At 34.6% G+C, this 21,091-nt stretch overlaps 1 protein-coding gene across 2 annotated transcripts in view; it reads left to right on the top strand.

The window, feature by feature from the left end:
- Positions 1-21,091, top strand: part of Tfec (transcription factor EC) — a 77,162-nt gene that overhangs the window by 42,810 nt on the left and 13,261 nt on the right. Inside the window, exons 1-2 of one of the 2 annotated variants that reach the window (XM_045160800.1) lie at positions 2,052-2,162; positions 15,646-15,760. In XM_045160800.1, coding sequence (XP_045016735.1) covers positions 2,100-2,162; positions 15,646-15,760 — 178 coding nt within the window. In that variant the 5' untranslated portion in view covers positions 2,052-2,099. Of the gene's footprint in view, positions 1-2,051; positions 2,163-15,645; positions 15,761-21,091 lie in introns of those variants that run through there. The other variant, XM_004658565.2, reaches the window with a different exon arrangement.

Genomic DNA, 21,091 nt, shown 5'->3' with positions numbered 1-21,091 from the left:
GTCCATGACTTATTTCCTGGATCCTATTTATTCTTAAATGTCCAAGTATTTTGCTTCTCTACATGAGTGATCCTCTATTGTCAGCATATTGGGATAATCTATAGGATTGTAAATATAAGCATTACACTAGTCTTCTATAATATTCACAAGTAATCAGGCCATATCAAACACATTTCTTCAAATACATCTTCTTCCTGGGTACAATGTAATTTCAATACCTCTGGAAAAACATGCCATAACACAAACAAAAAGAACAGAAAACTCACAAGCCCAACAAAAGTAATAAAAACAATCATTATACAAAAACCAGCATAACCAAAAATCCTCAATGCTTGCTTTTCATCCATGTCTACACCTCTTCTCCATTCTATCCTCTTCAATCAAGCTTTTGTGTTGATTCTAAAATGATTTTGGGGGCTGGAGGGATGGCTTAGCTGTTAAGGCATTTGCCTGCAAAGTCAAAGGACCAAGGTTCGATTCCCCAGGACCCACGTTAGCCAAATGCATAAGGTGGCGCATGCATCTGGAGTTTGTTTGCAGTGGCTGGAGGCCCTGGTGCATCCATATTCTCTCTTTCTCTCTCTCTCTCCCTATTTCTCTGTAAAATAAATAAATTAATTGAAATAACTTATAAAAAATAAAAAGATTTGTGAAACCAACCAGTGCAAAAGCCAGTTTTTAAGTCTCCATTCTCATGGACCCTGACTTCTCTTCAGCAAGATTGACCACTCCTGAAGCAATGTGAGATACCTGGAATCTTACACTGTCAGAATTCTATATTTCTTACTTTAGTTCTCTCTCCTCTAACATAATTTTAGATGTGACGTGTACCAACATTCAGACTTTTTTCCTCATACTTCTGTGAAAATGTTATAGGGGCTAACAACCCATATCCAACCTATGTCTCTCTTCTATATGTGCAACTCAGATATCCTACTTCTTGATATATTTTCTGATTTAAAAGATACTTCAAACAACATGGATGCAATGATGATTTTGTTTCCCTAATTTTACTTTTGGTTGGTCTGGAACCACAACAAAAACTCCATTGAGCATTGTATCTTATTTTATCTTATATTCTTACACCCACACCTACTGTTTGCCCTAGTGGGTATCAGCATTTCCTAGTATCTCGGTGCTCCTCAGCCTTTCTTCTCTTAGGACAATAGGCTGTTCATTATTTAATTCTTACACCTAGCATAGTGACTCACACATGGGACAGCAAACACATAGTAAATACACAAAACTAAATAACACAGGGGATAAATATCCCTAATATAATTTCTATTTAGGAATATGCATAATGGTTAAAGAGTAGCAACAGTAAGTTTCAGGCAAACACTAAAACATGGCAATCTATATTTCATATACACTGTGTGATAATGATTTTCTATACTTTTCCTGAAAAGTATTGTACAATCTTTGGAACAAACCCATGTTGTAGAGACCTCTAATATTTTTGCATGTGTAGAAAGATGCTTAGAGAAATTCAATAATTTACCCTTGTGCCTTCATTAAATAAACAGCGGATTCAGGATTTGGCTACAGCCCTAGATAAAAACCCAGTACAACATTATCACCCACACTAAGTTAGCAGGTACTGGAATGTGACTATATATCATTAGAAATATAGAATTTTAAGATATCAAAGGACTGAAGAGAGAAGTGAAATGTCATATTGCATTTGATTGACTGTTTAGCATCAAACTTTAGATCTGACTCTCTATGACTTCCAACCATTGGTCTTAGCTCACTTTTTTTTCTTTCAGAGACATGGTTGTGTATACGAACTCACTTCTTTTAACATCTATAGATATTTTTCAATCAGGTATCTGTAAATGCTGGTGGCATTTGGCAATCTAAGTAAACTGTTATAGTTCAAGACCATTCCAGAGATGAGGACTGAGTAAATATTAACAACCCCCTGTGCTTGGTTGGAACTTGAAAGGACTGAATGACATCAGTGAGCAAGCTTCTGTCAATTGCAGCCTAGACCAGATTAGTCTTAAAGTCCAAGGAAGAACCAAAGTTCACCTTAGTGCAGAAGTGTCTCCACTCTGCTCCCAGTTGTTGTTTGCAAGTTTAAGGAAAAGAAAACTATGAAGGAAAAAGACACAAGCAGTGCTATTGTAAAAGTTGTAGATTCATCGAAGTTAAAACTGGTGAGCAAGTGAATTTTGAAATTCTTTCAGTATTTGGAGATGAAACCGGCTTAAACACTGAATTTAATTTTTAAAAAATCTTCTAGCCAATTAATAAGGTATGTAGAAATTGAGGTTTTATTAGTATAAAATATAATTTACTGTCTTGAGAGCTTATTTTCTTATAAGAGCTATTTAGTTAAAATTGCTAACTTAAAGTAATGCTTTATTATAATTTTCTATGAAAAGGCAAGTATTCCACTAATTTCTTGTTTTGCGTTAATATTACCAACCATTTTATTGATTTAGAACTAGAAAGACATTGAACATATAAAATATGTGATGTGAAAATATTTGTCCTCTTTGAGTTTTATTTTTTCTATTTGTGGCAAAGCTAGCTTGCTAAAGAAACTTCTACTCCAGCCCCACTCATTATTTTTATTCACTTATAACGGGGCAAAATAATAATAACAAAATAACAGCAGGATATCTGGGGTCAGTATTTGTGACTTAAGCCTCATAGTGATGTTTTCAACAAATAATAAACTTCACGGGAAATCAGTAAGTTTGTGTCCTAAAACTGGCAAAATCTGACTTACTGAATCTAAATGAATCAACACCCACAAGGAAGGAAAATAATCTTTCAAATGTCAGTGTTTCATGTATGCATACATTGTACAGTATATGGTTCCCTACAGTGTTCTGCTCCTATCAGAAGTGGATCTTCTTTTTATGTCTACGGTCATTCTAGCTAATAGTCTCCTGCTCATTTTTAACAATTTAGACTCCTAGTGAATATCTGTACAGAAAAGCAAAGTAGAGATCTAAACAACGTTAAAATTTCCTTCAGTTTCCTTTGAAAATCACACTGAATATGTGACATGGCACATGCACACACACATAGAAAAAATGACTCTGTTTTCTTTTGTTATTTATTCTGGGAAACTATCTGAAAAATATAACATTTGACCTTACATAGGCTTTTCTTTACTTCTATGTATTTATAATGAGATTATCTAGGAGATTACCAATATCTATAATGTATGTGTATTGTTTTCAGAAACTATCTCAGGCCTTTTACAAATGATATTATTTTTGGAACATGGTTAGCTAATACTAAGATATTTTCTCTGTTGCTAAATAAATATAAATTAAAATAGTTAAAATAATAAATGTGCCCACTCACCTCAGCACTGAAGCAGACCAAAAATGAACCCAACATGGCTCAGGGAAATTTTGCAGAAGAGGGGGCAGGAAGAATGTCAGAGTCACATGTTGGGTCATGATTTGCAGAGACATTTAGCATACCAATAACTGGGGACTAACCCCACAGTGCACGACCCATTTACATCAACAAGGAGGGTCTAGTGGGAGGGGGTAGATCATAGATGAGCCTAAACAATGGTACCAAACTGCCTGTATTTGATGAAAAGAAAACTAATAAATCAAATTTAAAAAAATAATAAATGTGAATTAAATTAAAAATAACTATATCCAGTTTATTTTGGTGAAGAGGAAAATAAACTAGGTTTCTATGAGGGAGAGTATTGCAGAAGCATTGGCCCCAAAATTGAGCCTTGGAGAGGAAGTGGCTGATTTTAATAGTGATGAAGTAAGTTTCAAAAAAAATAGTAAGGCAAAGACTAAAACATAAAAAATAGAGTCCAATGGCTATTAATTGTTTTGAGTATTCAAAGAATGTAACATTAAATGTTTTAAAGGCAAGAAGACTCTACAATAGGGTAGGTACAGCCTTTGTGTCATGTAAGCCCGAGTTTTAATCTTATTCCTCAACAACAACAACAATAATAATATTTGGTATTTTGTGGTAGGGTTTCACTAGCTCAGGCTGACCTGGAATTCACTATGTAGTCTCAGGGTGGCCTGAAACTCATGGCAATCCTCCTACCTTTGCCTCCTGAGTGCTGGGATTAAAGGTGTGCACCACCACGCCTGACTTCTCTCTATTATTTTTAAAGCTCCATGATCCTGGGATCATTACTTTTCCTCTCAGAGCTACAGTTATTTATCTTTTATAATGGTAGTTATATTTATATTACAGACTTGTTATAAACATTACTTGAGATGTTATTTCCATTATTATTATTATAGAATATACATCTGTCAATGCTGGTATGCAATAAGTAATGAACTATATATGACATAATATAGATTATAATGCTTATGTTTTATTATCTATAAAAAAAACCATGTACATGGGTTCACATATTCATAATAGTAGAAACTCCTTCCTCATAGTGGAGCCTGGAATCACTACTTAAAGTCCAACCGTATATCCATGTACTGATGACAAGCCTTGCAAAGCTTGAGAGTAGTGGGAAATAATGCTGAATAGGCAAAGGCCCTTTAAAGATGTAATTTATGTGTAGGGCCATGAGACTTGAAGCATGAAAACAGAGAAGAAAATATGAACCGAAGAATGGTTGTTTTAAAAAGTTGTGGCAGAGTCAAATTGGATGTAGCAAATGGAGAGTAAGTAGGCTAAACCAATGGAAATGTTGTATGTGGAATTTGGGTCACATGTTGTCCTGATAAGAGGAAGTGGATAGATCCAGATTTTTTCATATTTTACTTAGATACTTCTACCACACTTGTAGATACAGATTTTAGTTTTGTATAGAACAGTACACTATTTTCAGTAGTGACAAAGCCATTTTTCTCCATGGTTGTGGAAAGTTAGTCACTGAGTTCTCAAAATCATGTCTCCGCTACACGGATTTCAATAGAAATTTCCTTGTTTTATCCCTTTAGATTTAAAGTTGCAATTTGAAGAGGATAGTAACTTTTTAAGGGGGAAAAACACAAGATTTCATTAAATGTAAAAGAAAATGAACATTATTTCTTATCATAACAGTAAGAAAACATTAAATTGAAGTATTAGATATGGAGAGATTTCTCAGTGGTTAAAGCAGTTGCCTGCAAATCCTAATGACTTGGGTTCAGTTCTTCAGTACCTACCTAAAGTCAGATGCACAGAGTTGTACATACATCTAGAGTTTGTTCACAGTGGCTAGAGGTCCTGTTGTGCTCATTCTCCCTCTCTCTCTCTCTCTCTCTTTCTCTCCCTCTCTGCTTGCAAAATAAATTAAATATTGAACAATCTTGATCTATACAAATTTCCGAGGCAAGAAATATTTGATAAGCTCTATTACATAGTATTGTATAGAACCTGATGTAGAAAATACAAATTATAAATGCATCCAATCATTACAGAATCTTTGTATCACATGCCATACCAGTGAGCTATATCCCCAACATCTCTGTACAATAGAAAAGGAGGAAAATGAGAATAACAAAATTAGTGAATGAATCAGTATACACTAGACTGAAATGGTAAGGAAAACTTCTCTTTAGGAAATAATTCATAAGTAGAGTTTTTATTAGAAAAAATACTGTATAAAATTATTTATATTATCCAAAGAAATCTATAAAACATACAATTATGCATATAGTTGTTTTCAGATAAATGTAAATTAAAATGATCTCTATGAAGAAAACTAGTTACAGACTTACTTTTTCCTTCTTAAGCTTTGCATTATTGTTTAAAGTCATTGACATTTCTATTATTGTTATACTTGAAGGCCTCAACCTTTTCTATTCTGTTGTTTGCTAATCTGCCATACTTTAGCTGAGAAATAGCAAACTTGGTTCTTATTTAAGTGGTTTTAAACTTGTATGTGTTAAGTATATGATCTGCTACACTATGTGAATATATTGATTGCATATCATTTTCTACATGTAGAAGGAGACTTGTTTCTGTAAGCATATCTCTTTTCTTCTCCTCTTTATTACCTAGGCTAGCCATACAAATACAAAGTTAAAGAATGCCAAAAGGAGTGGTCTCCATGGAAATAATTTGAATATTTTAACAATTAGAATCCTATTTATTCTAGTAGTTCAGATACATTTCATTGGGTTAAGGAAGTTTCCTTTGCTTCCTAGAAAACCAAGAATTCTATTGTAATGGTATTAACTTGTCAAATGCTATTTCTGAATTTATTGAGATAGTCCTAAATGTCTTTCTCTTTGATATTATAAAATCCACCATGGGAAACACAAATTGATTATGGGAATTATTTATACTTGTTTTTGGATTGAAATTGATGTTAACATTTTGCTTACCTTTTTAATCATGAGTGAAATGGACCTTCTTTATGAATGGTTCCTTCTTTATAATGGTTCCTTCTTTAGAACATCTCCATGATTTCAGTGTTAGTTAAATCACATGCTCTCCTGCCTCTATTGTTTGGAATTATTCCTGCAATAGTGGCACAATATGTTGTTGCAGTTAGCTTCATTTTGGTATCTCAAAACATCCAACCAGAGAAGCCTGTGGGAGGCAAAGGTTTCTTTTGGTTACAGACTGGAGAGGAAGCTCCATGATGGTAGGAGAAAACCCAATTTTCACCAAATTTTCATCAGCTGGGGCCCTAGCATTCAGAACTCCCTAAGAGTTAGTTTACGGGAGACACCAAATTCAAAAAAACAAATGCATATCTTAAAAATGAGACATTTTTTCACCATAAGGTTATGTAGTCCAGGTAATTTTCTTGTCCAGCATATTGAGTTTTTTTAGTGACCATAAGACTGTTTCAGCCACAACGTTTATAGGTTGTTCTATCACAAGATATGTTTACTTTAACAAATTTGTGCATCTATCTTAGCCTGCACAATCATACACCAATTATCAATGGTAAGCTCTCTTCTCCTTTCACTGTGGTTAGAATAGAATTTGACATTTTGAAATTTTTAAGCATATAACTCAGTGGCATTAATTTCCTACACTTAGAATGTAATGCAACAGTTAATGCTGCCAGTTTTGTGCACTGTTTGTTTTCCAAATAGAAACTCTTACCCATTAGCCAATAATACTCCCTGACTCTGGTTATCTTCACTATACTTTTGTCTTCATAAATTTGATTATGCAAGGTACCTCAGTCCTACAAATAGAACTATATGAAAAATTTCCCCTTTGCGTCTGGGGTATTTCTTCTAGTATAATGCATTTAAAGATTACCCACATTGTAGCATATGTCCAGATATGCTTTTAAAGCTGATTAATATTCCATTCTATGACAAAACATATTTTATTAATCTATCTGTTGGTGGATATTTGAGTTGTTTCCACCTTTAAATTATTGTGAATATGGGTACTTATTTGTTAAAATATTTGTGTTCAGTTATTTGGGGTACAATACTAGAAGTGGAGTTGATGGAATGATTCTGTATGTAACTTTTGGGGAACCCATGCTGTTTACCATAACACTATACCATCTCCCATTCTCTCCAGAAATGTACCAACGTTCTCATTTCTCTACATCCTCTCCAACACTTGCTGTCACCATGCCCTTTCCTTTTTTGATAATAGCCATCCTAATGAATGTGAAATGGAATTCTGTGTGGCTTTGATTTGCATGTCCCTAAGAGTTAGTGATGTTGGTTTTCGTATGCTTACTGGCCATTCTTGTATCTTTTTAGAAGAAATGTCTGCAGGATACTTTGGCTCATTTTGAAAACTTAGTGGATACATTTCTCTTGCTGTCAACTGTCTCTTTCTCAAATACGGTGTCTCATATTAATTTAATCTTTGTAAAACATACATGGAAGATTCAAAAATGTGGATGTCTTTTCACTTGCTTGATAGCATTTTTTTATTTATACAAAACTTTAAATTTTGGGTAACGTCTAATTATACATTATTTTCTTTTGTTGACTGAGATTATTGTATGTGTCCACAAAAATCATAGCCAAAGGCTGGAGAGATGGCTTAGTGGTTAAGCACTTGCCTGTGAAGCCTAAGGACCCCAGGAGCCACGTTAGCCAGGTGCAGAAGGGGGCGCAAGCATCTGGAGCTCGTCTTCAGTAGCTGGAGACCCTGGCACACCCATTCTCTCTCTCTCTCTCTCTCTCTCTCTCTCTCTCTCTCTCTCTCTACCTGCCTCTTTCTCTGTCTGTCATTCTCAAATAAATAAATAAAAATAATAAACAAAAAAATTTTAAAAATCATAGCCAAATCTAATGTCATGAAGCTTTTACTCTTTTATTATTCTTAGAGAATTATTTAGTACACTTGGAGTTAATTTTAAATGTGGCATAACACAGGGCCAAACTTCATTCTTTTTCCTGCAGTAATCCAGTGAAAGCAATCCTATTTGTTTAAAATGTCCATTCCCTATGGGGTGACATGGCAACCTTGTCAAAATTATTTGCTCATATATTAGAGGGTATATCTTTGGCCTTTTTATTATACTCATTAGGTTTATGTACTTGTCAGGATGTCAAAATCACACTGTTTAGATCACTATAATATTGTGGCAAGTTTTAAAATCCAGAAGTGTTAATACTTCCAGTTTGTTAATTTTCAAGATGGTATCAGTTTGTTAATGCTCCTTGTTATTCCATATAATTTTAATATGCATGTACCTATTTCTTCGAAAAATGTACTTGGGATTTAATAGAGATTACATCGAATTTGTAGATTGTGCGTAGTAGTATCATATTGATAACCTTAAATCTTCCTAAGCACATAGGATATCTTTCCATTCGCTTACATATTCCTTAATTTCAACTGTAACTTTAATTTTCAGTACATAGGTCTTTCCTATATGAGAGTTAACTTTGTTCCTAAGTGTTTCATTCTTTTTGGTATCATTTTTAAATGGATATTTTCTTAAATTTTTTTCTATTTTTCTTCATCCAGGTATAAACATACAAATGGTTTTGTGTATTGATTTATGTTGAAACCTTGGATGAATTCATTTGTGAACTCAAATAAGATTGAGATTACTTTTGGTGGAATCCTAGGATTTTTTGAATATGAGATCATGGATCATATCACCTTTTAGTGGAGGCCATTTCCCATATTGTTTTATAATTTGTGTGGCTTTTTAAAAAATGAATTGTTCTGTCTAGACAACCCAAAATTACATTGAATAGAGTTGAAAACAGACATCCTTGTCTTGATTCACATCCTAAGGGAAAACACATTTTTTTTTTAATTCTAGCTTTCTACTTTGTGTCCATTTATTTGAAATACTTTGACATGTCTCTTTCAGTCTTGTTAGAAACATGACAATCATATTATTTTGTTTTCCCCAAGACAAGAAATTTATTATCTGTAAATATTAATTATTTTCACTTTTCATAGTTGTGTTATTTGATATACATTAGTTGATCACGTTTTGTAATTTTTATCATTATATTTTAATTATTAATCCTTATACATGCATATAATATATTTTTATCATAATCCACTCCCATTATCTTCTCTTGATCTGCCTTCCTATCTCCTTACTCTGAATTCCTTTTTCTTCCTGACTAATCCCTCTCTACTTCGATGTCACTTTTGTTTATCATGTGTGGGTGTGAACCACTTAGTTCAGTCAGGGTTACCTTCATCGGCACCAGTAGGGGATTATTTCCAATGTATGTGGGTCCTTCTAGTGGCTTTACCACCATAAGGAAATGTTTCCCACCTCATCTCTTGAGAGTCAAATTTAGTTTAACTAGCACCATACTTAATCTGTCTTCACATATAATTAAGGCTGCAAATTCCTTGATATTGTTTTCATGTCTCAGAAACGACTTCATGCACATTTTCATTATTTTTCTTTTGCTGTTAAATTTTATCTTTACTCTTTATTTGACTAATAACTTTAACATTGTTCCCAATATTTGGTAATCCAGTGCTCCATGAATTTTTTTAAGGATTTCTTTTGGCTGAGTACATGATAATTTTTTAATGTGTCATATGTACTTGAGGAAATTATATTCTATCTATTTTTGCATCAAAAATCATATACCCATCTATGAGGCTACACTCTTCCTTTTATTGTTCAAATATTCTTTAACATCACTCATTTTTTTATGTTTGGCTTTTCAAAAATGTGTTGAAATCTTCCCATATGATTGGAAATAATTTCCACTGTAGACTTAAGTCTTTTCTTGCATATTTGGAATGCTTTTTCATTTGCTACATGAATGCTTGTAATTGCTAGACTTTATTTGAAAAATCTTAGGGAGGATTTATATTAATTTGATTTTTTTGTTCCTTGGTCCAACATTTCCTCTTTTTAAGCTTGTAGATTTAATTTTGTTATTGTGTATACTTAAATGTTAGTTTTATATGTCTGAGTTTTTGTTTTTCCTGTCTTTTTTCTTCTCATTTTATACATGCTTTGATTTTTAAATAAATATAAAATTATAATAAAATAAAATGAAATTAGGTGAAATAAAATGTTATAGTCTTTATGTGGTGCATTTAAAATAATATTTCCATCCTTCTTATTTTATTTTCTCTTTGTTATGAGTATTATTATTAATGATTTAGTCCTAAACACATATTGTTTAGGTTTTCATATGTCTTGTCTTTGATTATTTTGTTTGTTTGCTTTTTGAGATACTGTCTCACTCTAGCCCAGGTTGACCTGGAATTTACAATATAGTCACAGTCTGTCCTCAAATTCATAGTGATCCTCCTACCTCCAAGTGAGGTAATTAAAGGTATGTGCCAGCATGTCCAGCATTGATTCTTTTTTTAATCTTCTTTAAAAATTACCTTAATTTGGTACTATACTTGATGAGTTTATTGCTTTCCCAATGCATTCATTGTGCTATTTTATTTACTTATTTATTTATTTATTTATTTATTTACTTATTTTGGGGTTTTCAAGGCAGAGTCTCACTCTAGCCCAGGCTGACCTGGAATTCACTATGTAGTCTCAGGGTGGCCTTGAACTCATGGCAATACTCCTACCTCTGCCTCGAGTGCTGAGATTAAAGGCATGCACCACCATGCCCGGCTTCATTGTGCTATTTTTTTCATTAGTTTTGTACACAGTGTGCATACAGCCATGTTGGTACCATTGTTACCCTCCTCCCTGTCATTCCCCCTCTGCAGGAACCCACCTCTTTGGGGAATGTGGATTGTGCATTGTGTGGATAACCATCATTTGTGGATAAGAGACACTCTTGTCAATTTCCCTAATTACTCTTGGTTTTAGCTGGGATGCTGGTGAGGTGTGATAGGCTGGTTCTCACCTCAGGATCTGCATCCATCTGAAAAAGAGAAGCAAATTCCCTAACAGAGAGTGAAGTCAGCACCAGTTATTGGGATAACCATTATTAACTTAGAGAGAATTTAATAGGTATAGGCTCTCTTGTAACCCACGATTGGTGGGAGCTTGATAATGAAGAACAGGCTTATTTTTCGGATATGGTTCTGACTTGTTTCCCAGCACCAGCTATGAGTTTCATTCCACTGAGTGGATCACTTATCTAAATCAAGAGCAGTTGGTTATCCAGCATGATTGTGTGCCACTATTGAACTTGTGTGAGCATCACATCAGGTTATTTGATGCTGAGTAGTTTAGACCACAGGTTGCTTGGACAAATGTTGGTCATTTTCCTCCAGTCACTCATATAGCACCTTCTGGCACTAGACAAGCTAACTTTCTGGGGACTGACTCTCTTCCATAGTCCAGCCAGGTCATTCCATGTTCTGTACTAACAGCATATGGTGTTTTTGGCAGTATGGTCTTACCACTAACATTTGGTGGGACATCAAGTACTTTCACAGAAATCTTTCTTCTTTTGGGAAACCTTGTAGGTCTTTCTGATCAATAGCTCAGTGTGAATGTTAACCACATGCTGGCACTGGGAATTATAGCTCAGCACCAAATAAAAAATAGGTAATATAAAGAAGAGATAGAGAGAACAGAGAGGAGAGAGAGAAATAGAAACAAAAGATTAAGGGCAGTCTTCATCACACCCTCTCCAGGGCCCTGTAATTCCGATGTTTTCTCTAGGGACCTGATGAAGGTACAACCATTTAGTCTGTCTTTTAAGACACAGATTTTTATGGTATCACTGCCATTTGGATCCAGTTTTGTGTCTCCTACCTCCACCCTTGCCCTACCCCCCTTCCCTATTGTCCAGTCCTCGGGATGCTTATTAGGTATGTCAGCATCTTGGGCAGATTCAGGGTAGGAACCACAGATGAGTGATACTATATGATGCTTATATTTCTGTGATTGATTGAGTTCACTGAGAATGATCTGTTCCAGGTTCAACCATTTTTCTTCAAATTTCATTGTGTCAGTTTTCCTTACTGCTATGTAGAATTCCATTGTGTAGATATACCAAATCTTGGTTATCTATTCCTCTAATGATGGATATCTTGATTAATCAATACTCCATTATCAGCAATAGATAGATCATCCAAACAGAAAATTAACAGGGAAGTGAGAGAGCTCAACAAAATCATAGAACAATTAGAACTAATGGACACCTACAGAGCATTCTACCCCAAATCCACAAACTACACATTGTTCTCATCAGCCCATGGAACCTTCTCTAAAATAGATCATCTACTGTGTCATAAAGCCTGCCTCCATATATTTAGGAGGATCAACATAACTTTCTGAATGATGTCAGATCACAATGTTGTATTGCTAGAAATTAACAACCAAAGATGTGCCAGGAATCCCATTAGCTCCTGGAAACAGAACAACACATTTTTAAACAATAAATGGGTAGTGGAAGAAGTAAAAAATGAGATTGTGAAATTTCTAGAAATTAATGATGATGAGAACACATTGTTTAAATATTTCATCTCCTATTTTTGCTTGGTCACTCAATTTATTGGTCTTTATTATGTTTCCTTATTATCTTCTATTGAAAATTATTCTAAACACCTTTCTTACTTATTTAGGCTAATTTAAGAAACTTGGTTTCATTTAATTTATAAGTTTTTTCTCTTTATATCGTTTTTAATCTTGCATACTGTTTACTGTTGAAGTTGTCATTTTCCTTAGGTGCTTTGCTATTTTGGCCTGTGATCTTATTTTTGTTTTCAGAAAATATTGTGTTGGATGGAAAGAATATGTAGAACATTCTAATCCAGTCTATTTCTGTTCAAGTAATTTCAGTAGGAGATGAATGAATAAAATCTAAATACTATGAAACTGTAATATCTAAGCAACTTTTCAGATCCACAGATCCACTCCTTCCCATTATTTATTGATATACTGAAGTAAAGACTTTTACCTGTTATCTAAGCGTCATATATTTAACAAATGTAGATTAAAATATGCTTGATCAGCTTCTTCAGACGTGTTTGAACTCATGTAATTTTTACTAACATTGTATTCTCACAACTATTAATGGAGAAAAAGCACTCTGGATTACATGAAGTGTATTACATACTCTGAAATTGAAACCCAATAGTCTAATGATATTCAAAAAGTGATTAGCCATTTACATAAAATAGAACAGTACCTGCAGCATAAAATTAAATAGGATATTAATCACTGTGCTCTAGGGCATAAATTAGACAATAACCAAGGAGAAGTAATATAGCTATAGTTAAGCAGGATTAGATTCATTACCAGAACCCAGCCCCATGTCTATGGAATGATGGACAGAGTGCTGTCTGGACAGGTAATACGAGGTGATCATCAGGAACTGCTCAGTTCTTTGTGACAGTGTGCATGAACTAGAGTTCTTTTCTCCTCTAATATTACTACAGTTTGCCACTTCTGCATTGGTATCCATCTGAACTCAAGGTCTTCAGAGGAAACATGCCTTTTCTCAAGTTCTATCCCCCTTACTCTCTGTCTTTTTGTTCTGTATGTCCATTATATTTCTCACAGTCACAGTGGACATGTACAATTTAGACTGGTGATGCCTTAGCTTACAATCACTAGGCTTCTCATACATGATCTTGGAAAATTTGTCTATTTAGGGGCATCTTAGTAAACGAATGCCTTTTGGACTCCCTCCTACTTGTATTTATTTGATACTCATATTCATCTTCTTTCCAGTATAGTCAACTTTGTCTTTAGTTTCACAGATAAGGAACTTGCAAAAGAGTAGGTACTTGACTTAAATAACTCATTTCTAATACCTATAAGTATAAATGTATTTTAAAACAATGAGATTATTGTGCTGAGAGTGTAAGTCATGGACAGTACACTGACATAGCGTATGTAAGGACATGCACTTAATCCTCAGCACTGCAAACATTACATTAAATTAACAAATAAAGAATGATTGACTTTGTATAAAATAAAAGTTAGCAGTTGTAATAAGTTAATGAGGAATAAGTGAATATATGAATATGATTTCAATTATGTTTTCAGATTTATTTTCCTCAGGAATATATAGAGTTTATTCCATGTATTATACTGAGATATTTCTCCAGAAACTAGTTTCATCTTGATATGTTCTTGTTTCATATTTATTGCCAGTTTGATTTTATAAATATCCAATGGTTGTCTCAGCTTGAACTGGACTTTTGCAACAGTGAGAGTGTGGAGTAGGAGTCTTTGCACTAATTTTCTTATGGAATACTATATGTATTGTTCCAGACCTTAAGAAAAGGAAGAAGTTTACTTCTTATTCAGTTTATGGTTAACTGCTAAGAAATGAAATAAAGATACTTAGAAAAATATTTTTAATTCTAATCCTATATTCTAAATACATATGATATGAAATAATTGACATTAAGTTAAAATATGAATATTATTTAAATTTAGTTTTCTTGGAAAATCAAATTAGTAAACATATTTTGAATAATAAATCATCACCACTTTGCATTGTGTCTAAAGTTCTTTTGGTTTCTGAAAAATTATTCCTGTAAAGCAACTTCAAGAATTGCAGACAATATAACTGGATGTATTTGATATTTATATATGCAAAAGTAGTCTTAGAGTACTTTGAGCTACTAACTGGTATATTCTTAATAATCTAGAACATTAAGTGTGCAGTGAGAAAGAGTGCCTTTCAGAAATGAGAGTTACTTACTTTATTAACATGTAAAATGCCTATTGACATTAGTTACAGGTAGTACTGATGGCATTATTAAGGTTCCAGGTGTTCCACTGTTACACTTAATAAGTAGTCTGCAAGAACATTCCAGTTCTACTAACACATCTATTAATTTTATCTAAAATGATATTTTAAATTATATTTACATAGAACCATGTTATAATATGGCTCAAACTTCCATAACATTGTAAATATTCATCAGAATTTTCCTTCATGAATGAACAAATTTCTCGTTGTGTTTAAATACAGTTTTTCATTATATCTGATCCACATGCATTTAAAATGGTCAAAGCATGTTCTTGTTTAAAATTAAAATGCAGGCTGGAGAAGTAGCTAAGTGGTTAAGGCACTTGCTTCTAAGGCTAAAGACCAAGGTTTGATTCCCTAGTACCCACATAAGCCAGATGTACATGCATCTGGAATTCATTTGCAGTGGCTGAAGGCTCTGATATGCTTATTTTCTCTTTTTGTCTCTATCTGTCTTTCTGCCTCTTTCTTTCTCTCAAATAAATAAATAAATAAGTCAAAATGCCATGTAATGATATTATTACTAGCAAAGTGGTAAATTTAAAATGAAACACTGAAACTTTACTACTCAATATATCCATGTAAATATAGAAGGATTAATTGATATTTTCTCCCTTTTTCCTTTAAGTTATCTGGAAGTGTTTTGGATGTATACAGTGGTGATCAGGGGATTTCATCAGTTAATATGGGTCTCACAAGTGCTTCCTGCCCAAGTGGTCTACCAATGAAAAAAGAATTTACAGGTATTGCTCTTACAGTTTTAGCCTTTTGAATTTTTATCACTTACATTAAAATATGAATGGCATATTGTCACACTGATTTGTGTTTTAAATATTATCAAAATAGTTAAAATAAGACATTGAGAGAACTAACCTATCATTTTTGAATTGTAACTAGTTGTAAAGTCATTTTAGCAGTGTAACTAAATTGATTCATTATTTTAATAGTTGTTCATATGTTTCATAGACATACATCTATAACAAATCACAACTTTATTTAACTGAAGTTCCTATTTCTACTGAATGCATGTAATTTATTAACATGAAATTATTCTTGGTATATAAAATTTGATATAGAACAAAAGCTTAGATTCTTTTTGTGTTTTGTTTGGGGTTTTCATGATAGACTTATTTTAAACTTCTCAACTAAGTAAATCCCACAACTGTTATACTTTATTTCAAAACATTTTAAACTTAAACAAATTATAGGAATATAATTAAATGCTTCAAACTATCTAGATGAAAAAAATCTAGGGTCAGAAGAGTTATTTTCCTGAAATGTTATAGGAGAAATTAACTTGTGTAAGGTTTCCTTACTTACAAACCTTATAGTAGATATTTCATAAGAAGAGAAACAAAATTGTCCTAATATTTAATGTATTTTAAACTAGAGCTTAAAAACTGGCAGTAAACAACTTTACACAATAAACACTCACATTTTATGTAAATAGGAAATAGTTCTTGAACTTAATTATGACTCAAAACTGGCAATGCAATGCACTCAAATTTTTTAGAATAAAATTAGTGACTATAGTTTTAAATAAATACATCTAAATAACTTATTATTAATTTTTTGACCTATAATTCTAAGAATAGTATACTACTTATAAAATAACAAGTATTGCAGCCAGTTTCATATTGCTGACACAAACATTCCTACCAAAAGCAGTTATGGGAGGAAAGAGCTTGTTTTGGCTTACAGACTCCATGATGGCAGGGAAAAATGACAGCAGGAACAGAGGCTGGACATCACCTGGCCAAAAATCAGGTGGACAACAGCAGCAGGAGAGTGTGCTGAACACTGGCAAAGGGAACTAGATTCAAAACAGACAGGGCAAACATCACACTCTGTAACTCCAAGTCCAACAACTTTAATCAGTGAAAAGTTTCCAATCTGATAATTCTAACCAGTGATGAGTCTCTGGAGTTCCAATTATGCCCCTTCAGCTAGGCTACTCACAGTCTGAGAAAACTTCATGTGGTGTCAGCAGCTCTCCTTGACAGTCATCCCATAGTTCTGGCATCTCCATTATGTCTCCACTGTAACCCATCATTCATCTTCATGGCTCTTTTGGACCTTCACACATTCCATACTTCTTATTGCATTCAGGTCTTCCAACTTGAAACAAGCCTATTTCCAATTAGCCATAGCCATTTTTTAAAATTTGTTTTTATTAGATATGGACATATTTAGTATGTAAACAACACATGTGGGTACCGTCCTTTCTCTCTTCCCTTCCCCTTTTCTGAAGAGGCCCTCCTTGTTGGAGATGCAAGTCAATACTATGGGGATTATGGGGCATGCATTAGTCCATGGCCATTTCTAAAACACAAGACCATGTTGCAAACTCAATGATCCTTTCTATCCTGTATTTGTTATACTGCATTGTACCAGGTGGCTACCAACTTGTTAATTCAGGGGAGAACAAAGAAGACCTTGAAGACCCCTGCAGCAATCAGGCCCCTTACTTCAAAAAAGCCTGCATTTTTCCTATTGTCCAAATACATCTCAATGGTTTTAATCTCTCAAACAATTGCAGCTGAATGGGCAGCAATTTAAACCCAAAGATTTCCTTTTCTTTCTGTACCATATCCATCTACACACACCACTCCATTTCTACACAATGCCACCCTGCACAAGTTCTCAGGACAGGGGCATAACAGCAAGCCTCTCACACAAACTGCTTCTAGCTCAGTCTGAGAAAAACTCTTTTTCACCCCAATAAGCCAAACCTCACAGTCCCTAGTTTTTATTGCATTCAGGGCTTCTAGCTCTAACCAGAATGGCTCATCAAGCTGGATTTATAGCATTTCAAGATGTCTCTTAGGCCAAGGTTTCAAATCTTTCCACATTCCTCCATCAAAGGCCACACAGTCAGGTTTCTAGCAATAATGACCTTACTTCTTGGTACCAATTTTACTGTTATAGTCAGCTTCACATTGCTGGTAGAAAACACCCAATCAGGAGCACCTTGTTGGAGGAAAGGATTTATTTTGGCTTATAAACTTGAGGGGAAGCTCAATGATGGCAGGGGAAAACAAAACAATGGCATGTGCAGAAGGTGGACATCATCTCCTGGCCAACATCAGGTGGACAACAACAGCAGGGTGCTAAACTCTGCCAAGGGGAATCTATCTATTACATCTATAAGCCCTTCCCCAGCAATACAGTGCCTCCAGGAGACTCAAATTGCCACCATCTGGGTATCTAGCATTCAAAATACATGTTTATGGTGGGCACCTGAATCAAACCACCACAAGTTACCCAAAACTTTAGCAGCTGGAGATAAGTATTATAATCTATTCTGAACTTCTTGGGCTTAGTAAGATCTAGAAAAGGTATAGCCAAAATTGGGCCTTTAGGCTGGTGTCAAGATGTCAGCCTGAAGTAAACACTGTGACATTTGACTCGGTGAGAGGAGTCACTCTTAAGATGTTCTCTTCCTGTTGTAAATAGTTATCATGTTTTCTAACCATGTGTTTCTCTCTGTAAGGTGCAAGTGTGAGAATATTTAAAAATTGTCCATTCAAAAGGTACCAAAGCGGAAGTGTAGATTTTCACACTGTGGAGAACTTAGTCCTAGAAGCAGGGAAAATTAGGCACATGAACATAGAAGTATGGGTAAGGCAGAGGATATTTATTCAAAGAAAGATAAAGAAGCCCCAAGGTTCTAGGACAAGCATGTGAAGTATTTACACCAACATTCAGTGAAGAGAAAGAATAAACAAAAGGGAAAATTATGCTTTTTAAGTTACAACTCAGGAAAACAGGTTTAGCCACTAGAATCCTTGGCCATGTGCAATGAGGGAGGGGATTCTAGAGGTATAAGTACACTACCTCACCAAAGGGATAAATATCTTTCTACTTCTGTAGTGTGTCTCCTGACCAGCAGATCAAAGGCTCAGCTGGATTATCTCTTAAGGGAAGGGATCGTCTTCTTGACTTTTGCTTAGTTTAGAATGGCACATTCTCACCCACCCAGGGTCTAAGGTTAAAACTCAAATTAGCTTTATCTCAACAAAAATCCCTGATATTTCTATCCTTATTTTCCTGTAGTACTATAAATCCTATGGAGGAACAAATGTGGTGCTTTCCTTCATATGTTATCAGGAAAACAACAAGTTGAGCCTGTCCTTCATTGACATCTAAGCCTAAACTCCTGTCAGAAGCTGAACAGGTTTTCTATGATCTGGCTTTCTAAGCCACAGTAAGGATTTCCATAGCATTCTGTTGTCAACCCTGGCAGATATACCTAGTGTGTGAGTAACAGGAAGTGAGAGTCATTGTGGGCAATCATGGAGGCTGATGACCACAGACACACTTACATAGTGCACAGAGGCTAGTATTATTTTCTGAAAGACAGTGTGGAATTGTTTGATATAAATATCTGAGAAATGTAGATTCAAATATTATGATATAAAAATCAAAATTATTTATGAGGAATTTAGATTAATTTCTGACAATTAAAACTGTGGGCATAATTGTAGAAATGATTGAGGAGTTTGATGTTGCCTGGACACTGTGCCCCTGTATACAAAGCATATTGATTAGGAGGTAGGTATGACAGTACACTCATCTTACAGAAGAAAAGCACGAGACACAGAAGAGGCTTGAATTCTCATATATGTATTTTAGATCAAAAGCCAGGAATCAAATTCACTTTTACTATTCTAGACCTTCTAGGTTTTGCAATTGCCTTTTATTCAACAGTTCTTTGTTCCAAATTCCTGGATACTTGTACCAAAAATACTATTAGTGCAGGATATTGAGTCTTAGGAGGGGTTCCCTAAGTTTATGAACCCGAATTTTGTGTCCTGTGCTATTTTTAATAAAGAATTGATAAATAGGGACTTAAGGAGAAAGTGTAAATTATATTTATTTAGGATAAATAACAAATTTGGGGTTTATTTAAAGGGAATTGGAATCTAGGAAGAAGGCTAGAGCAGAGCCATAAGCAGTGGAAAGTAGGAAACATGCATTCAGATGGAAGGTACAACAGAGTTCATGAGGCTCATTTAAGAGAAATGGAGGTCTTTATGAGGATTCCACAAGCATTCAGGAAATAGAGTCTAGGAGTGTGTGTAGGGAGATTCAGAAGGAACACAAGAGCATTCACATTAAGCTTCCCAATGGAAGAAAGTAAAGAGGGCAAATTGTGGTGGCTTCAGGAAGAATAGCAGGGGGGAAATATCAAGTCAGAGACCAATAAATGAAAAATGATTCAAAATGAGTAGTACAGAAAGTTACACCCCTGGGTTTAGAGAAATTCCACATGTAGCTGGCCCAGTTTAGAGAAAGCACCAAAGTGGTAGATCTAGAATGTAAGAGAAATACACTTGTGGTAGATTCAGAGACTAGAGGAAAATCATCAATGTATTCAAAGTGAGAAATTACCCCAAAGCATAAAACAGAAGCAATAAGAAGAGTTACCAAGGTCACGAAACAGTACTGTGTTTTCCCCTTATACAGTCTGTGTGTGAGGTGGTGAGTCAGATTCATGTGTATCCCTGTTAACAGAGCAAGGAGAGGCACACACACACACACACACACACACACACACACACACACACACAGAGAGAGAGAGAGAGAGAGAGAGAGAGAGAGAGAGAGAGAGAGAGAGAGGGGGAGAGAAAGTCTGGAAACAGCACATACAGGACTTTATATTTGATTGAAAGTTGTTTCTTTCATCAGATTCAGGTATGCTAGGGAAAACCCGATTGGTTTGTCGATTTCAAGGGCAGACCCTACACAGTAGCCCACTAGGTAGTATGTTAGACTGTGAGCAGCAGGGAGGACTGTAGCTGTTATAGATGAATCTGGATCAGACATGAGTTCCATTCTTGAGTTGCGTTCCTGTTGTTGACATATAGAGGCAGCATCTCCTGGTTCCCTCTTTGGGCTTCTGTCTCTAACCAAGACTGCCTAAAAGAAGCTAGCTTTCTCCTGAGTCTCCTACATGATTGTCATTTTGGAGCAAATATCATTGTATTTACACCTAGTCATTTGGAACTGTTGTTGTACAGAAAAGGTTAAGGTGGAACTAAGCATTCTTTCAATTCTTTTTGTTTTTCTTA

The sequence above is a fragment of the Jaculus jaculus genome, chromosome 10 (genome assembly GCF_020740685.1).
Source record: "Jaculus jaculus isolate mJacJac1 chromosome 10, mJacJac1.mat.Y.cur, whole genome shotgun sequence".
Taxonomy (NCBI): domain Eukaryota; kingdom Metazoa; phylum Chordata; class Mammalia; order Rodentia; family Dipodidae; genus Jaculus; species Jaculus jaculus.
The sequence above is the reverse complement of the archived record's forward strand: the minus strand, read 5'-3'. Positions and strand labels throughout refer to the sequence as shown.